The sequence below is a fragment of the Pelodiscus sinensis genome, chromosome 3 (genome assembly GCF_052426305.1).
Source record: "Pelodiscus sinensis isolate ZL-2025 chromosome 3, ASM5242630v1, whole genome shotgun sequence".
NCBI lineage: Eukaryota > Metazoa > Chordata > Testudines > Trionychidae > Pelodiscus > Pelodiscus sinensis.
The window spans coordinates 163,852,315-163,870,669 of NC_143054.1; the positions used below are offsets into that span (position 1 = coordinate 163,852,315).

Consider the following 18,355-nt stretch of genomic DNA (forward strand, 5'->3'; position numbering starts at 1 on the left):
TGTAAGTCAGAACTGGCGTCCAGATTCAGCCGCTGTTGAAACTGATCAGTTTCAGCAGCGGCTGAATCTGGACGCCAGTTCCGACTTACATACAGATTCAACTTAAGAACAAACCTACAGTCCCTATCTTGTACGTAACCCGGGGACTGCCTGTACCAAGTATTATTAGCCCTCTGACCTCTTAGATTCCTTGAATGTGTCTTTTAGATTTAGATAGAAAAGCAAAAAATGCCTCATTTCCCAACATCCATCACAAACCAGATAACTCTCCAGAGGAATTCAGGTCTCTATTCGACCGGTCTTTGATCTTTTTCTAATTAGTGAATAACTTTGTTTTATAAGATGTTTCAAAAAAGAAAGAAACCATATACACGGTGGACTGTGTGTTCAGACACTCATCTCTCAGGTATGCAAGGGTTAATGGTCAGAGCCAGTGAATCGCTGCTAATGAACCTTCAGGAAATCTGTCAGGAAGTGGGTACAAATTCCTGAATGCTGATGCCACTATTGTGTGGTGTGTTCTGTTTTTGATGTTGCCCAACCGATAATCTTTAGAGGACAAATACTTGAGCTACTCAACTGTTCTTCAGAGATACCTAAGGCCTAAAATATGTGCTTCCCTTTTTCAGTTGCCATGGGGAATAAGGAGCTTCTCTCTTTGCCAACCTTTCAAGGAGCACCCACAAAAGCAGAACAGAAAAGGCATCCCTGCTACCTCTGGGGAATAGGTATCTGAAAAGGAGACAGGAAGAAGGCCTGGCCATTGCTCCTCTCTCCTCTGCCAGCCCACGGAGGACAGAGGGAGACGGGGGCAAATTTCTCACTGTGCGTGCACACAGAGCAGCCGCCAGAAAGTCTCTGAGGCTCAGTGGATGGGATACACAAAGGTGCTTACGTGCCTAACTCCCACTCATTTCAGTATGGTGCCTAAGTGGCTTTGTGACTTCATCCAGTCTCTCTGGTGCTTCTCCTGGGCCTGTGTGGCTTTGCTGTGTCCTGTGGTATAAGATTCCAATTCTGGCTGCAAGTGGGGGCTTATGGCTGGCATTCAGAATTTGTGTTAAGTTTTAATTGACAAAACTTCCCAGTTCTGTTGGAATGACATTTTGATGGTCCATGAAATACTTGTTGTCAGAGCTATTCCCAAGTCTGGCACTCCAAGTGCAGAAGGTGGGGGCCCACAAGAGAAACCTTAAAAATACCTTGCCTCTATAGGCTTCTGCTTAAAAGCTTCCCAAGGTCACAGATTCCCATGACAGTGCAAGAAATGCTAATGAGCACTTCATTTGCATTGCCTCTGCCGACAAATTCCTGCTGTCTAAACGTAGCCCGAGAATCTCCAGCAGTGGGGAAAAGGCTCCATCGACTGCCATACATGCCTCTACAGGAAGTCCCCGGGTTACGTACGAGATAGGGACTGTAGGTTTGTTCTTAAGTTGAATTTGTATGTAATTCGGAACTGGTACATATTGTAGGGGAAACTCTAGCCAAACATTTCTCCAGAGCTCAGTTTTATTCTCCCACACTTTACTTCCCTCAGTCCGTTATTCTCAAGCTGAGGTGTCTGCTGAGAAAAGCTGCTCCTGGTCTGCTGGGGGGAAGCAGCTAGTGCGGGGTTGCTTCACCCCGTTTGTAAGTAGGGATCCGATGTAAGTTGGATCCATGTAACCAGGGACTGCCTGTATACTGCAGTGTAGGTGCCATCTATGCTTCAGTGTAGTTATTTGTACCCCATATACCACTGCTAGTGTACTGAGGCACAATTCTTTCCTTAGAGTAGTATGCCTAAGCACTGCCATGGCTTTAGTCAGTGCACAAACACAATCTAACCATAATACTTCACTTTTTTTTACAAAATATTTTTCTGTACACTCCTGATCAGTAGTATTCATAATTCAAACTACTCTTATCTAATACATGTGCTAAATCCATTGTGTGATGCATTTTTCCATTTACTCTTCTACTACATGCCTTGGTTTAGTCACTAGTTCAGTAATATGTGGGTCAGTTTTGACCAAAGTTCCCTCTATTTTTTTTTCATCCATGTGCAGAATAAATTTTGTTGTGTACACCCAAGTATGGGAGGATGTGCATCACTAGTAGAAACACATGCTGCCAGCTGTGGGCACTCTGCTAATCAGCTGGGCAGCATTTGAATCTCTCCTGCATGGCTGCCCAAGCGATCAGCTTACAGGGAATGGACTGGTCCTAATTATGTGTTGCTTGCCCATTCCTTTCAGGATTTGCTAGCTTGCTTTCACCGTGGTTTGAATCGAATCAGTGTGATCAACCTGAAAAGCACATGAATTGTGACTTTAGCAAAATTGCCTGAGCAGCATTTTTAAGTTTTACTGGGGCTTCTTGTGCCAAAATCATGGGCGTTTTTTTTTTTTTGTCTTTTTTTTTTTTTGTCTTTTATTCAGTAACAGTGAGTTTTCCCTAAGAGGAAGTGGCTCTCTGGAAAAAGAGGTGGAAATGAGTATCATTGGTGCAGTACTGTGAATTCTGCTACTACCCTTTTGGCAAAAAATATTTTTGGTAAAAGAGTAAAAATCATGTTACTGTGCAAATGAAATTTATCCCATTATGCCAAGTATGACTGATTGAAAAGTGCTGTACTTGTGGGAAAATGAGCTGTGGCACTATATAGTTCCGCCTACTAACAAAGCACTTTCTTTAATAAAACTTCCCAGGCCATTGTGTCAAAATAGTGATGCTAGTCCTGTGAACTGCATTAATCAGGGTTTTAAAATGCTAAAGTATAAAATGAACAGACTGAAGTTTCATAGATGCAAAATCTTGAACAGTTTTGGGCAACAGTAACCAAAAAATGCTCCTTGTACAGACACAAAAGAAAGGCAACAAGCACTGAAAGCATTGTAATAGAGACTATAGAAACAGATTACAAATAAAAACAGTTTAAAGCCATAGAACTAACAGTCAAAACCATAACGTTTAGTTAACCTTAACATCTGCCATACTAGATTAGACCAATAATCCATCTAGTCTAGTATTTTATCTTCCAGTGACCAGTACTGATGCTTCAAAAATGGTTTAAGAAATCCTGACGGTACAACTGTGAAATATGCTAGCTATAGGAGAGGTGTTGAGGGGGGTTAATTTACTAATGTTTGCAAAGCACTTTGAGACTCTTAGGAGGAGCGCACTACAGGAGTGCAAAGTATTACTGTTCTACAATAAAATCCATTGTCTAATTTTTATGAGAAGAATTATCTTTATACAAAGAGGTCTGTGCAGAATACATTGTATATTTGGTTTTAGTAGACTCTGAACCATGTGAACATAAATAAACTAACATTTGCTAACATTAGAACTTCAGAGTTACAAACATCTTGGGATGGATGTTGTTTGTAAACCTGAACAAAACACTATAAGAACATAAGAATGGCCATACTGGGTCAGACCAAAGGTCCATCCAGCCCAGTATCCTGTCTGCTGACAGTGGCCAATGCCAGGTGTCCCAGAGGGAGTGAATTGAACAGGTAATGCTCAAGCGATCTCTCTCCTGCCATCCATCTCCACCCTCTGACAAACAGAGGCTACGGGCACCATTCCTTACCCATACTGGCTAATAGCCATTTATGGACTTAATCTCCATGAATTTATCTAGTTCTCTTTTAAACCCTGTTATAGTCCTAGCCTTCACAACCTCCTCAGGCAAGGAGTTCCACAGATTGACTATGCGCTGTGTGAAGAAGAACTTCCTTTTATTTGTTTTAAACCTGCTGCCCATTAGTTTCATTTGATGGCCCCTACTTCTTACATTATGGGAACAAGTAATTATCGTCTCCAGCCTGTAACAATGCTTGGGATTCTTCCCAAGACTTTTGTCATAGCATTATACAGGCAAACCTTCCTAGTACAAGCACAGCATACACTGATGAGAGTTATTTTGCCTGTATAAGCAATGTTAGTTCCCTGAAGTAGCTATTTTAGAAAAAAAGACTTTCGCCATAACTGTTGTGCCTTAGCATTGGTTAAGGGTGTGAGGTTTGTAATGACTCTTTATACCAGCAAAAGCCTGTTATATTAGCAAAAGTTTAAGGATAGATAAGGCCTTAGAAATCAAGCCAAGTCTGGGAGGAGAGGGAACCATTGCACAATGTTTTTAATAAGTTAAAACTTTCAGTTAGCTGGTGATGCAATGGTGTTGTGGTTTAGAACAGTGTGGGGATCTGAATCGACACAAACAAGTTGTTAATAAAAGCACTCAATGAGTAAATGCATTCCATCCTCTGCTGTTCCCAGCAAACCAGTGCAGCTTCCAGGAAGATGAGCGGAGCATGTAAGAAGCCCCCACAGGAAATGCACCATGGCATTTGGCTAGTGGGAGGCTCAAAGGGATATTGAGATTTGGTGGGTCAGTATCTCTCTTATAGCAGCCTTTGCTTCCATGAGTGGATAGGCTACAGGAGTCTGTGTTAGGAAGACACTCCTCTGCTTTCAGGCCCCTGTGATGTTCTCCTCTGCATTCCTTTCTACACAGGCTTGGGCCAAAATTTGTCTCTAGAGATTAAAGCAAAGGATGCAATTGATGTAAAGGATAGCGCTTCAGGCTATATCTACACTGCGTTTGTTTTTCGGAAGAGGCTTTTCCAACATTTGACCTGTCTACACTGGGCCAAATGTGGGAAAACCTCCTCTTTCCGAAGAGCCCTTATTCCTCATAAAATTATGAATTTTGGGGCTTCCAAAATAGAGCGCTCACTTTTTCAGAAACTGTTCCAAAAAAGTGGACACATTACCTGGACATGGCTGAATTTTTCCAGGATCTCTCTGGTATCCCAGAAAAAAACTCTGTAGTGTAGACAGAGCCTCAGTTACGGGCCTCTCACAGTTAAAGACAGCTGGTTGCTGCATCATTCTGCAAGTAGGAATTTACAGAATCAGATTAATTTCTTCACTTTCACTCTCTCCCCCTCCCCCACCATTTTAACAGAAAACAGAAGTTAAATGAGGAGGGAAAATGGCATTCATGCAACATTCAGGTTGAGAAATCAAAATCAGACACTCCAATGACAGGAAGTTGCAAAGCACAGTAACTCAGTACCATTGCACTGATGTGCCTGTTTTCTCTTCTGAAATGTAAGCTACAATATACTGCATACCCTAATATGTCATGTGGTTCTGTTTTGGAGTTTCATAGAAATTGGAAATGGAGACATCCAATTCAGCTCCTGGCACTAGCAATCATAGTTACATTAAAAGACAGACTTTTGCTTTTCAGGTAAATTAAGCTGAACTATGTTCTTGTGTAGGAATACATCTAACCTTGTGTACTTTTATTTTAGGGGGCTGGTGATAGTTTTGTAGGAGCACTGGCTTTCTTCATGGCTTGCTATCCCACTCTATCCGTGGAAGAAGTGATCAAGAAGTCAAACTTCATTGCATCAGTGAGCGTCCAGGCATCAGGGACACAATCTTCCTATCCCTATAAGAAGGACCTGCCACAAGATCTTTTCTAACGCATGCTGTCAGACCCCTATATGTATTATTGATTGCACCATATCCCAGGCAAGGCAGTTCTGATTGTGCAGAGTCAAACTTTTTTCCTAAAAAATTCCAGGTACTCAGCTAATAAAGGGAGAGCAGGAAAGTCTTTACTCCCTTTTCAATCACTGACTGAATTCTTGTTAGACTCTGGTCTACAGTTGAACAGTAGGGTTGCACACTTTCATTCCCGTGAAATATTGTGGATCTGTCCCTTAGTCAACACACTATGCACAACAACCATTACTCTAATGGCAATGCAAAATTTAATTGTTGATACCTTCAACATTTCATTTCACAAATTAGAGAAATGTTCCACAATAGTAGGGACAACTGATGAGCTCTGGAATTAAGTGGCCTTCATAGCTGTGCTCTCCACTAATCAAGATTCCTATTTGCTTAAGTTTCAAATCTGCCAGACAGGGACACAGCCATTGAAACATGCTCAAACTCCTATTGTCCTTTCTCTCTGCGGTAAGTGCCTTAGCCTAAAGTGTAACTCATTGACTGTCTGGAGAGCACATACCAGCATGCAAAGTTTCATCTCTTCCATAGTCACTCAGATCACAATGAAGCACTATATATATATTAGGTCCTGCACATTCTGCTGCTTACATTTCTCAATTGCATGAAGGCTGCAGTGGTATCCATACTGTGTCCATTCAGTAAGATTCTGTGGTTCTGGCCAACCTGTTGAAAAAACCCTCAGGTGAGCTAGATTTATGTATCAATTCATTAGCTGTTTGCTGTTCCAGGGAAAAATTTACAAATTTGCAAAGGTGTCTAATCAGCCTTATTTGGCCAGAAACACAAACTATTTAAAGATCAAAATGAACTGCCCCATTGCATTAGTCAAAAAGCTGATTTAGACATGTGCCCTCTGTTTACTTGGCATAAATTCAGAAGTGAAAAGTAAGTCCTATATGAAGCTATTTCATATGGGTCAAATCCTGATCTCATTGGAGTTTTGCTATTGGCTTCAAAGGCAGCAGCCTTTAGTTCTACTGGATGCTGCAGAAATTACTTGTATTCTTTCTACCTACCTCACCCATAAGCTCTGAAACCCAGGTGCTCCTACTCTTCTATCTATCGATGGTGGTTTCAAATGTTGCTAGCAACCCTTCCATTGAAAACCCTGCTTGTAGAAAACGCCAATTTGTTTTCTTTGACATGTCAAACAAGTCATTTTGACAATTACAGCCAGTTTCATAATAGAAAACAGACAATGGGGGATCTGTTATTTTAATGTTTTTTTTAATTGGGGACTGTAAGAATAAATCAAAGGATAAATAAATGTTGATGCGATGATCTATGTCCAGACACTAAGAATTTTCTCTCTGTACATTGTTCTCATTCACCATGGCCTTCAAATCACAGGAGGCATTGATAGAGTCCATTTCCTCTGTTTTTAGCTCACACTGCAGAGTTTCAGAAGCAGCATTCCCCTCTCAAGAGTCCAACTCATGTATAAATCAAGTCCATATACAAGTTGTCGTTCAGATGGATCGCAGTTTTTTCTTCTCTATGAAGAGAACACGTTTGTTCACTGTGGAGAAAAAAGCAACTTGGTAAGAAAGCTCAAGTGCTAGGATTTACGAGAAAAAAAATTCAAACTTCCACCTCCTGCTGGCCTCAATGCTTAAACAAATATTGAATGAATGAGTACTGGCACAGTGCCATTGCTGCCAACATGCTTTTTAGCACTGCATCCATTTTACAACATGTAATAGTTAGTACACAGGTGTTTATGTTACCCCACAAAGGACAAACATTAGGATTTAAGTGACTGTGCAAATGGAATCTTTTTACTCAACTGCTGCTCACCATGTCTATTCTGTGTCACACTCTAATCTGCATAAGGACAAGTTTTTTTTATGGCTTTTCTACTTGTCTGTGCTTAGCCAAGTCTAGATAGCTATGGCAGAGTTAGATGGATTCTAATCTGCTTTTCATATTACCAACAGAATCCTTCAAGGACCAACTGAAGAATCTTTATTACAAGTCATAAGTAAACTACAAACTGAGTTAGACTGTTAAGTAGGGTTGCCAGGTGTCCAGTTTTGAACTGGACAGTCAAGTATTTGAGCTTTCTGTTCGAGAAAAATTGAGAAAATATAAATGTCTGGTATTTTCTAAATAAGATGTAATGTAGATTGTGATGTAATATCAAATGTATCCAGTATTTTTGTTGAAACCATTTGGCAACCCTACTGTAAGTTAAAGAAAATATAGAATCAAATGAAGTAAAAATCTTAAATGAGCCAAAATATTCCATAGAATCTCTATGAATAGTAATTCCATATTCCAATAATAAGAATATGGCAGTAGGAATATATTATCAATCACCTGATCAGGAGAGTGCTAGCGACTAGGAAATGCTAAGAGATTAGAGAGGCTATCAAATTAAAAAACTCGATCATAGTGGGGGATTTCAACTATCCCCGTATTGACTAGGTACACGTCACCTCAGGACAAGATGCAGAGATAAAATTTCTTGATACCTTAAATGACTGCTTCTTGGAGCAGTTGGTTCTGGAACCCACAAGGGGAAAGGCTATTCTTGATTTAGTCCTAAGTGGAGTGTAGGATCTGGTTCAAGAGGTAAATATAACTGGACTGCTTGAAAACAGTGACCATAATGTAATAAAATTTAACATCCCTATGGTGGGAAAAACACCTCAGGCAGCCCAACACTGTGGTATTTAATTTCAGAAAGGGGAGCCACACAAAAATGAGGCTGGTTAAACAAATTAAAAGGTACAGTGACAAAAGTAAAATCTCTGCGAGCTGCACAGAAACTTTTCAAAGACACCATAATAAAAACCCAACTTAAATGTATACCTCAAATTAAAAAACACAGTAAGAGAACCAAAAAGGTGCCATTGTGGCTTAAGAAACCACGTAAAAGCAGTTACAGATAAAAAAGTATCTTTTAAAAAGTGGAAGTCAAATCCTAATGATGAAAATAGAAAGGAGCATAAACTTTGTCAAATTAAGTGTAAGAATATAATAAGAAAAGCCAAAAAGGAGTTTGAAGAACAGCTAGTCAAAAAGTAACACAGTAAAACTCCATTGGTCTGGCATCTAATGCTCCAGCACTCCTGATGGTCCGGCTCCATCGAGAACCCGGAAGTGCTTGGGCAGCTGGACAATTGGAGCTGCTCTGTGCCCGGCTTCCCCCATTCAGCCGCTGCTGAAACTGACCAGCAGCCGCTGAATCGGGGACGCCTGGGGCAGAGCCGGACTATCAGAGGGGGGACTACGAGGGGTTTAGGGTGGCATCCCCTCCCACCCACACCCGACCCCTCATAGCCCCGCCTTCCGATAGTCCGGCATATCTGATAATCCGGCACCCCCTGGGTCCTAAAGGTGCCAGATTACTGGAAGTTTACTGTAGTAAAATATTTAAGTACATCAGAAGCAGGAAGCCTGCTAAACAATCAATGGGGCCCTTGGACAATCAAGATGCTAAAGGAGCACTCAACGATGATAAAGTCATAGCGGAGAAGCTAAATTAATTCTTTGCTTCAGTCTTCATGGCTGAGGATACTGGGGAGATTCCCAAACCTGAGCTATTCTTTTTAGGTGACTAATCTGAGGAATTGTCCCAGTTTGAGGAGGTTTTGGAACAAATTGATAAATGTAACAGTAACAAGTCATCAGGACCAGATGGCATTCACCCAAGAGTTCTGAAAGAACTCAAATAGGAAATTGCAGAACTATTAACTGTGGTTTGTAACTTATCCTTTAAATCAGCATCCGTACTTAATGATTGGAAGATAGCTAATGTGATGCCAATATTTAAGAAGGGCTCTATAGGTGATCCTTACAATTACAGACTGGTAAGTCTAATGTCAGCAGCGGGCAAAATTAGCTGAAACTATAGTAAAGAATAAAATTGTCAGACACGTGGATGAATATCATTTGTTGGGGGAAGTCAACATGGTTTCTGTAAAGGGCAATCATGCCTTATTATTCTGGTAGAGTTCTTTGAGGGAGTCAAGGGGATATCCAGTGGGTATAGTATACTTAGTTTTCCAGAAAACCTTTGACATGGATTCTCACCAAAGGCTCTTAAGTAAAGTAAGTTGTCATGGGATAAGAGGGAAGGTCCTTTTGTGGATTGATAACTGGTTAAAAGACAGGAAACAAAGGGTAGGAATAAATGGTAAGTTTTCCAAGTGGAGAGAGGTAACTAGGGGGGTCCTCCATGGAACCGTCCTGAGACCAATTCTATTAAACTCATTTATAAATGTCCTTGAAACAGGGATAAACAGTGAGGTAGCAATATTTGCAGATGATGCCAAACTGCCCAAGATAGTTAAGACCAAAGAAGAGTGTGAAGAGCTTCCAAAAGATCACACCAAACCAAGTGATTGGGCAACAAAATGGCAAATGAAATGTAATGCTGATAAATGTAAAGTAATGCACATTGGAAAAAATAATCCCAACTATATATACACAATATGATGGAGACTAATTTGGCTACAGCTACTCATGAGAAAGATCTTGGAGTCATTATGGATAGTTCTCTGAAAACATCCACTCAGTGTGCAGCGGCAGTCAAAAAAGCAAATAGAATGTTAGGTGTCATTAAAAAATGGATAGAGAATAAGACAGAAAATCTTATTATATAAAACCATGGTATGCCCACATGTAGAATACTGCATACAGATGTGGTCGCCTCATCTCAAAAAAGATATCTTGGCATTGGAGACGGTTCAGAAGAGGGAAACAAAAATGATCAGGGGTTTGGAATGGGTCCCATATAGAGACTAAAAAGACTTGGACTTTCAGCTTAGAAAAGAGAAGACTAAGGGGGGATATAATAGAGGTCTATAAAGTCATGAATGGTATGGAAAAAGTGAGTAAGGAAAAGTTATTTACTTATTCCCACAATATAAGAACTAGGGGTCACCAAATGAAATTAATAGGCAGCAGGTTTAAATCAAATAAAAGGAAGTTTTTCTTCACTCAGCGCAGTCAACCTGTGGAACTCCTTGTCAGAGGATGCGGTGAAGGACAGAACTTTAACAGGATTCAAAAAAGAGCTAGATAAATTCATGGAGGTTAGGTCCATCAATGGCTATTAGCCAAAATGGGTAGGAATGGTGTCCCTAACCTCTGTTTCTTTGGAGGTGGGTGACAGGGGAGGGATTGTGTGATAATTACCTGTTGTGATCCCTCCCTCTGGGGCCTCTGGTATTGGCCACTGTCGGCAGACAGGATACTGGGCTAGATGGACCTTTGGTCTGACCCAGTATGGTTGTGCTTATGTTCTCAACCTGAAGTTAGGAAAATCATTTTACTTCTAAACTGCATACATGTGATACTATGAGAGTGTGAGCATGGCGAGTTATGATGCCACTTGTATGGCTGCTTTTCAGATTAAAATGAATTTCAATAATTGTTAACATTGAAAACTATGTAGAGGTGTCACTATACATCATAGAGATAATGGACTAAAGTTGTTTTCCCAACACATCACAGCCTAGTTGTGACTGGAGCTTTTGCACTGATGCACTGCAACAATCTGCAACTTTCTATCTCGATATAAAAGCTTATCTTTATGCGGGTCCAATTGTTTATGAAATATGAAAAAAAATAGTAAAAATGCATAGACAGAAAGTACATCTAATACTGTATCCAACACCCATGTATGGCCAGATTCAAATTTACCTGCCTACCACATGTGCCTCAGCATCTCCCCTTCCCTCCCATATAAGGAATAGGAATCCCCCCCCACACACACACCAAATATGAACCCCAGGCCATTCCAAGCTACCTCCCATTTCTATTGTATGGGTTGTGCCAGTCTGTTCTACCACCATACTACTTGCTAGGCTGGGAGTGCCACTCTGTTGCATGCTGCACACACTGGATTCATCTGAAGAAGTGGATTGTGCTCATGATATCGTCTACATGTTTTATTAGTCTTTAAGGTGCTTCAAGACTATTTGTTGTTGTTTAAGTTTTTCCAGTTACAGACTAACTCGGCTACTCCTCTGAAGCTTCTGAACACTGGATATTGATTCTAATGGGGGGCTGTGGAATGTTCTGAAGCAATACAAAATTAATGTGCTCATTTTCCAACCCAGGAAATGAATCCCACCACTGCCTGATCTAAGGTTTTCCCTTGCACATGAAATTCAGAGACTTCTGCCAACATTAATATTTTTAGCAGATTTTGATTGAATCAGCTTGTATCGCAGGAGCTTCTATCCACAGGCATCAAACTCCTGCCTTAGTCAGAGAATATCAGTGTTAATCTTCCACCAAGGCTGCATGGAAGATAATACCCCTTTGACTATTAGCCAAATGGTTATTACATATTCAGAGCAATGTGATTTTTAAATTATGCCCTAGTTAAATATCAGCTAACCAGGGAGTAGCTGGGATTGATACTGACTTATCGTCCCTCGCCCATGGAATTTTAAAAAGTGAAAGCAAGTTAGCCTTTAATATTTTAGGTACAAACTGTTGCCTTCCCAGGAAACTCGGATGCCAAGTCACCTTTAAAATCCTCTCTTGGCATGTGCTGTTGATACCCATGACTTACAATGAATGAGGTTCTTAAATGATGGAGAGTTCTGTGAGGGTCAGAGCATCACAGCAGAGAAACGTTTTTCCAAGCATGTTGGAACCTGCATTTACCTATATATTTAAAAAGTTTCTAAATAACTATTGTAAATAAATTTCATCTTGAAGTTGTGATGAGAGTTTACTGCTTGTCTGGTTTTAAAGTGTCCCAAAAGAACTTCTCTGCAGCTGCTTAGATCACTGCTTCTTTTTACCAGAAAGCCTAGTCTAGTAAAACTGAGCATGGAAGTAGAATGCATGAATTCTAATCTCAGCTCTGCCACTGTCTTGCTGCAAGGTGTTGGGCAAGTCACTACCCTCCTTGTCTCAGTCTGTAAAATAGGGCTGATATTCTCCCTCACTAGGATATTTTAAGGACTAGTACAGTGGTCTGAACATGTAAAATGCTAAGTATTACTCTGCTTATCCTGGATATATTCAGCTGAAGAGAACATCCTCCAGACAGCATCCAATTTCTCTCTCAAATTCTTACCAATGGGATCATATTTCAGCAGGACCAATTTCTCCTGTAGTCGAGCTTTCTTGATGTTGTAACTGTAGCCCGTCCCTGCTGCACTCACCATCCTCACAAGGACATACCTAAAATGACAAAGGACATCCTTATGGCCAACAGTAGATATATATAGTGGTTGTTCACACTGGTTTTAGTGTCTCCACTACAGAAATTCATCTTTGGCATGTGTAGTTAAGTGAACTGAAACATTTAATGTCACCATTGGTGCTCATTATGGACATTTTAGTGTCAATAAAATACTAAAGTTAGTGGAATTATTAACTGGATTTGACTGTAAGTGGTGATAAGCAACTGCAACTTCAACAGATGTTGCAAATGCTCAATAGTCTAAGCAATACTGTAGCTCAGCAGACCAAGTTTTGGGAGCAGACCTTGGCCTTTCTTCCCAGCCAGCTATTATTTCATACAAAAAAAGTGTAAGAGGCTGTGAAAACAATTTGAAATATTCCAGCTAACGCTTCTTGGAAATCTTTTGCCTGAACAGTTTTCTGTTGGAAAAAGGTTTCATTTCAACACAACCAGTATTTTTTAATGAAATCGTATCAATAAAATTACTTTAAAAATTCAATTTTTTTTCATTTCCAAAAATTTCATTTTGAAATTTCAATTTAAAACTAAATTTAGACAAATTCCAAATTTTGGCCAGCTGTAATTAAAACCCCCTACCCAGCAAGTCCATGAATAGCAAGGAACTCCATCTGCAAATGGCAATGGGAGGGGCACAAGCAGAGAATCTATTCATCTGAAAGAGGGAAGAGGTTCAGGGAAAAAGCAGTAGCACTTGGGAGCGAGGGGGATTCTATGGGCCAAGAGGTGGGAGTTCTGAAAACCATCCCACCAAAATGATACTTTCAGAGAGGCAGAGTCTGTAGCAGGGCTGTACATTTCAGCATCAGGTAACTTGCTACTGAATGGAACATAGAACATGGCCAAGATAAGTAGCTTCTACACTAAAATAAGACAAAAAGGAAAAGATCCACATACAAGTGACTCTATGCAGCTTGTTTTTAGAAAGCGAATGGAGGATGATCATATTTAAAGGCATCCAGGTTACATCCAATATAGTCTCTCAGAATATAGAACCCAACCGTCTCTTCCCCTAACACTGGGACCTAAAGCAAATGGAGTGAGGGGCATACAAAAAGGGTTAGCAGAGCTCCTCAGCATATTCAGCCCTTCCTCTGGTACACCCCAGGAACAGGTCAAGAGGGGGCAAAATTGGTGAGATGGTAACTGTCCATAGCAGCCTTTAGAAACTCCATTAGAATTAGATCCTCACCACACACACATTCTACAAGAAAATAGAGCTCTAGAATTTACTCAAGTAATTCTTCCAGGACATGTCCATTGATATGCACCATGACAGATCCTGCCCACCCAAAAAGAGTCATCCACTCCCAATATTACCTCCATGGCCGAACTGAATGCTGAGGAATGCCTTAAGGGCCGTAAATAACTAGTTGGCATAGGCTTATCAGGTAATCAAGTGACTACTCAACTAATCGCTTCCCTCCACTCCCCACTTCTGTAGCAGAGGCAGCAAGAAGGGTGGGAGGGAAGCAGGAACCAGTGCTAGAGGGGAACAGCTTAAAAGCTGGTTTCTCCCAGCACCATCTCCATGGTGTGGCGAAGGGAGGGGACCAGGGGAGGCAGAGCCGCAGCAGTCCCAGAGCTGGCACAATACAGGACTACTCAGTCCTGGCTTGTACAGGGCCTGGAAGCTAACCTTGCTGTGGTTCTGTACTTTAAATGTAGTAAGAACCCAGTAGGTTCCATCGACTATTTGATTAGCAAACTAAACATTTCTTAACATCCCTACTGTAGCCCTCCCTTCCAGAGCATGGGGGGAAAGAGCTACATGCTGAAGAACCACAAATATTTAGTGCACATATATATTTGTGTGTCACTCTAGAATGCAACTATGGGAAGCTGATCATTTGCAGTAGCACAAGTAAAATGTCACTTACTTAGATTTGGCCTTGGCCACTGTTTTTGGAGCACAATGATGAGAGGAAGAAAAAAGAAAAATTATGTTAGCATCTTGTTTTCTTTTAAATATTAACATATAAATATTATTAAAGCTTTGCACAAAAGCTGCTTAAAAATAACGTGTGCAGTACCTAGCCCAATAGACCTGGTCTGCGTGTACTTTCTAAGCAATACTGCAATATAAGTAGAAGTACAGCAAAATCCAATTTATGTTCTGTCTGCACAATCAAAGCTCTTGTTTAAGCCCCTAGAAGTTCCAAGTACTCCCACTTCAGGTTTATTCAAAATACTGCTAAGATCAAATCCCTAGTTCCTATATCACTTCAGAATACCTCCACAGGCTTCTTGCTTTCCATCCATAAAAGCTCAAGCATCTTGCACTCACAGTTAATGCCCTTCTCAGCTCTGCCTCTTATCTATTTCTTAACATTAATTTATTAAACTTTTTCGAGCACTCTAGCAACAATACCAGCCTTAAACAATCATTTATCCACTTCTCCCACAAATACGGGCATTTTGCCCATCACAGAGAATGCCTTTCCTAAACCGAAAGGCAAACCCACTACCCTTGTCTTTATATCACTCTGCTGGAACCCCTACAAAAAAAAAAATCAGACAATTTATGATGGGTTGATGAATTTGCAGGATCCCTGCCAGCAGTACTCTCTGTAAGCTGTGCACTTGTGTGGCTGCTGAGGAGAAATTACAATGCCATCAAGCTGATCAGGAGATCACTCACAGCTAGGTTTAGTTACTGTTTCTATTGGTGGTGTACATTATTTATCAAATCAAAACATTATTTATCAATTTACTGATCCTTGTTTTAGAAAGAGAAGGTAAAAGACCAGCCAAGTTACTCAAGTAGATATCTTAAAATTCACCTGCATCCTCCCCTTTCTTTTTGTACTACATTCAGTACAGTCTCCCAACTGCCCCACTCTGCAATGGCAAGTAGGAATCTAAGGAAGTAGAGTTGACTACTCACATTGCCCCCCTGGCTGCCTCTCTATCAGAGACAGAAGGGAGGAGAGCACAAGTCCATGCTGGAGGAAGCCAGCTTAAAAGCCAATCCCACTGAACACCATCTCCACATTGCTACCTGTCCCTCTGGCTTATTGCTCTCTCTATGAGAGGCAGCCGGGGGGGGGGGGGGGGGGCACGACTGCTGCCAAGAAGCAGTCCCTGTCTGCCAGAAGATTAAGGGGAGGGGGGAACCTCAGCAGGGAGTTGGGACTAAGGCTGTTGAAATGCAGTTAATTGGCTAGTCAATGGAATTTCCATCGACTAGACGATAGGCACTTCTGCATTCCTCCTTTGTAATGTACAGGAGCCCCTACTGGGGCTCCTGTACATTACAAAGGAGGAATGCGGAACTCTGGGTACTGCCTGGGCCAGTGGGAAGTCCTGCTGACCCAGGGCTCCATGCTATGCTGCATGCTGCTAGGAACCCGGGCTCAGGTGGGGAGTCCCCAGCTAGTCCCGGGCTCCAGGGCTGCCTCTTTTTGAAATACGGAGGCAGCATTTTAAAGGGGCCACCACCGCACAGCTGATCCGCAAATCAGCTGTGCAGCGGTTGTCCCTATGAAACACTGCCTTGGGGTTTCAAAGCAGCAGCGTCGCACAATTGTGCAGTGCTGCCACTTTGAAGTAGCCCTTTCTCCACCCCCTTCCCTTTGCTACCTCTGTCTCACAGAGATAATAAACGGGGGAATATCAACTAGTTAAAAGACTATTTGATAAGCAGTTAACATCCCTAGTTAGGGCCCCTCACAGGCAGGAGCTGCTTTGTGGCAGAAGCCCCTGTGCACGCGGGAGAAATCCCAACTCCATGCTGGACCCCAGTGAATAGGGGCTGCTGCTGCCAGCTGGGCAGGCAGCTGGGATGAGTCCCAGGTCGTTCTGTGAGTGGGACCAAACCCCACTGTGGCTCTGCAATGTAAAAGGCAATAGGAGCCAGGAAGTCTGCTCCCTGGTTCCTATTGCTTTTTCCATTGCAGAGCTGCAGCAGGGTTTGGGGTGCGAGTTGGGACTGAGCGGGCTGCCTGTGAACTAAACGATTAGTTGATAAAAATTCAATTGACGACTCGATTAGTTAAATTCCGGCCTCTTAACATCCCTAATAGCAGTCTGGGCGCTGCTGCAGCAGGCAGGGCGCTGGCCTAGGACCCCACTCCTCTGTCCGCCTGTGTGGGGTGCATGCGCCGACTGGCTCCACGGGCTCAGTGTGACGGGGTCGCTGGGGGGTTGCCCGGGAGCCCGCAGGGATCAGGCCAGAGGACGGGGCAGCGAAGCCCCGCAGAGCCCGCACCCCTCGGGAGCTCGCACGCAGGTCCCGACCCAGAGCCCTGCAACCAACGGGCGGGGGAGGGGCGCAGCCGGGCAGCACAGAACCTCGCGCCACGGCGGGGCCCAGCTAACTCAGGGCCACGTGGTTCCGGGCGCGCTGCCCGCCGGGAGATGTAGTGCCGGAGCCAGGAGCACTGCCCCGGCGTAGGCCCAAGCGCGTTCTGACACCGTTAGGCCCAACCTCCTCCCGCCGCCCCCGCTAGCGGCAGCTGCGCCCAACCGGACCCACTCCCCCACTCACAGGCGGCCATTGTCAGGAACATGGCGCCGACTCCCCGTGAAACCCCTCTGGTCTCCTCCGGCCTCCTCCCGTCCCGAGAGGTACCCCCTGCCGCCACTTCCGGGGGCGGGAGCACAACCGCTTCCGGGGCGCCGGCGAGCGGCCGGTCACGCAGGGAGGGCGGGGCTGGTGACAATACAAGACTTGCCCCGCCCCTCTGTCTGAGCGCGCCCACGTGTGCTCGTGTGGCGCTGTTTGGAACCCTCGTTCCCCCGCTCCACCCCTGTGCGCGAGCTGGGGCTGCCCGGGCTTTGCTCGGCGCTGTACGGGCCCCTCCCAGGCTCGGGCAGTAGGGAGCCAGAGGGCGGAGCAAAGGGCCGCTCTCCTTGGCGGGCCAGGAGCCGGGCTTTCCGGAGAAGCCGCACATTAAGTTCATTTGCATAATATTAATAGATTTTTTTTTAAAGCCTAGTATGGGCCATTTGGTAGCCCAGGCTGACCTGTGTGTAACAGCCAGAGGAGCCGGCCTGTTAACCAGTGTTCCCGGGAAGCTGGGTACTTGTGCAAAGGCTCAGGAGAGATTCAAATGCTGCCCAACAAGAGAGCTGAGCTAGGCTTTTTGTTTCTGTTGGTGGTGCACATTCACACGTGCTTTAGTGCACATAAAACTTTATTCTGCACGTGGAGGGAAAAGATTAGTGGGAACACTGCTGCTAACTCTGTCATCAAGCCTGTCAGTCAATTCAGACCTGGAATTGCCACAGGGGCTGAGTTAGACAGGCCATGGGTTCTGTTCCCTGTGCATACTCCTCCTTGCTTCAGCCACCACTCTCAAATCACTGTTCATTCCCATACAGGGCTGCCAATCCTTGCAGTACTTTTTTTCTAAAAGCTGCAACTGCTGGGCTGCGTCTAGACTGGCATAATTTTCCACAAATGCTTTTAACGGAAAAGTTTTCCGTTAAAAGCATTTGCGGAAAAGAGCGTCTAGATTGGCACGGACACTTTTCCGCAAAAGCACCTTTTGCGGAAAAGCGTCCGTGCCAATCTAGACGCGCTTTTGCGCAAAAAAGCTCCAATCACCATTTTCGCGATCTGGGCTTTTTTGCGCAAAACAAATCTGAGCTGTCTACACTGGTCCTTTTGCGCAAAAGGACTTTTGCCCGAACGGGAGC

General features: G+C 43.2%; 2 protein-coding genes across 5 annotated transcripts in view; one reads left to right on the forward strand and one right to left on the reverse strand.

Annotated features, from left to right (window-relative positions):
* RBKS (ribokinase) overlaps positions 1 to 5,504 on the forward strand; it is a 135,338-nt gene extending 129,834 nt beyond the window's left edge. For all 4 annotated transcript variants that reach the window (XM_075925378.2, XM_075925376.2, XM_075925375.2 and 1 more), the window contains exon 8: positions 5,313 to 5,504. In XM_075925378.2, the coding sequence (XP_075781493.1) occupies positions 5,313 to 5,486 (174 nt within the window). In that variant the 3' untranslated portion in view covers positions 5,487 to 5,504. The remainder of the gene's footprint in view (positions 1 to 5,312) is intronic.
* A 1,240-nt stretch (positions 5,505 to 6,744) lies between these two features.
* MRPL33 (mitochondrial ribosomal protein L33) lies at positions 6,745 to 17,338 on the reverse strand. Its single transcript, XM_075925379.1, has 4 exons — positions 17,202 to 17,338; positions 14,593 to 14,611; positions 12,584 to 12,690; positions 6,745 to 7,057 (listed from the first exon to the last, which is right to left on the reverse strand). The coding sequence occupies exons 1-4, from the start codon at positions 17,221 to 17,223 to the stop codon at positions 7,008 to 7,010; spliced, it is 198 nt and encodes a 65-aa protein (XP_075781494.1). The 5' UTR covers positions 17,224 to 17,338; the 3' UTR covers positions 6,745 to 7,007.
* Between the last annotated feature and the right edge of the window lie 1,017 nt (positions 17,339 to 18,355).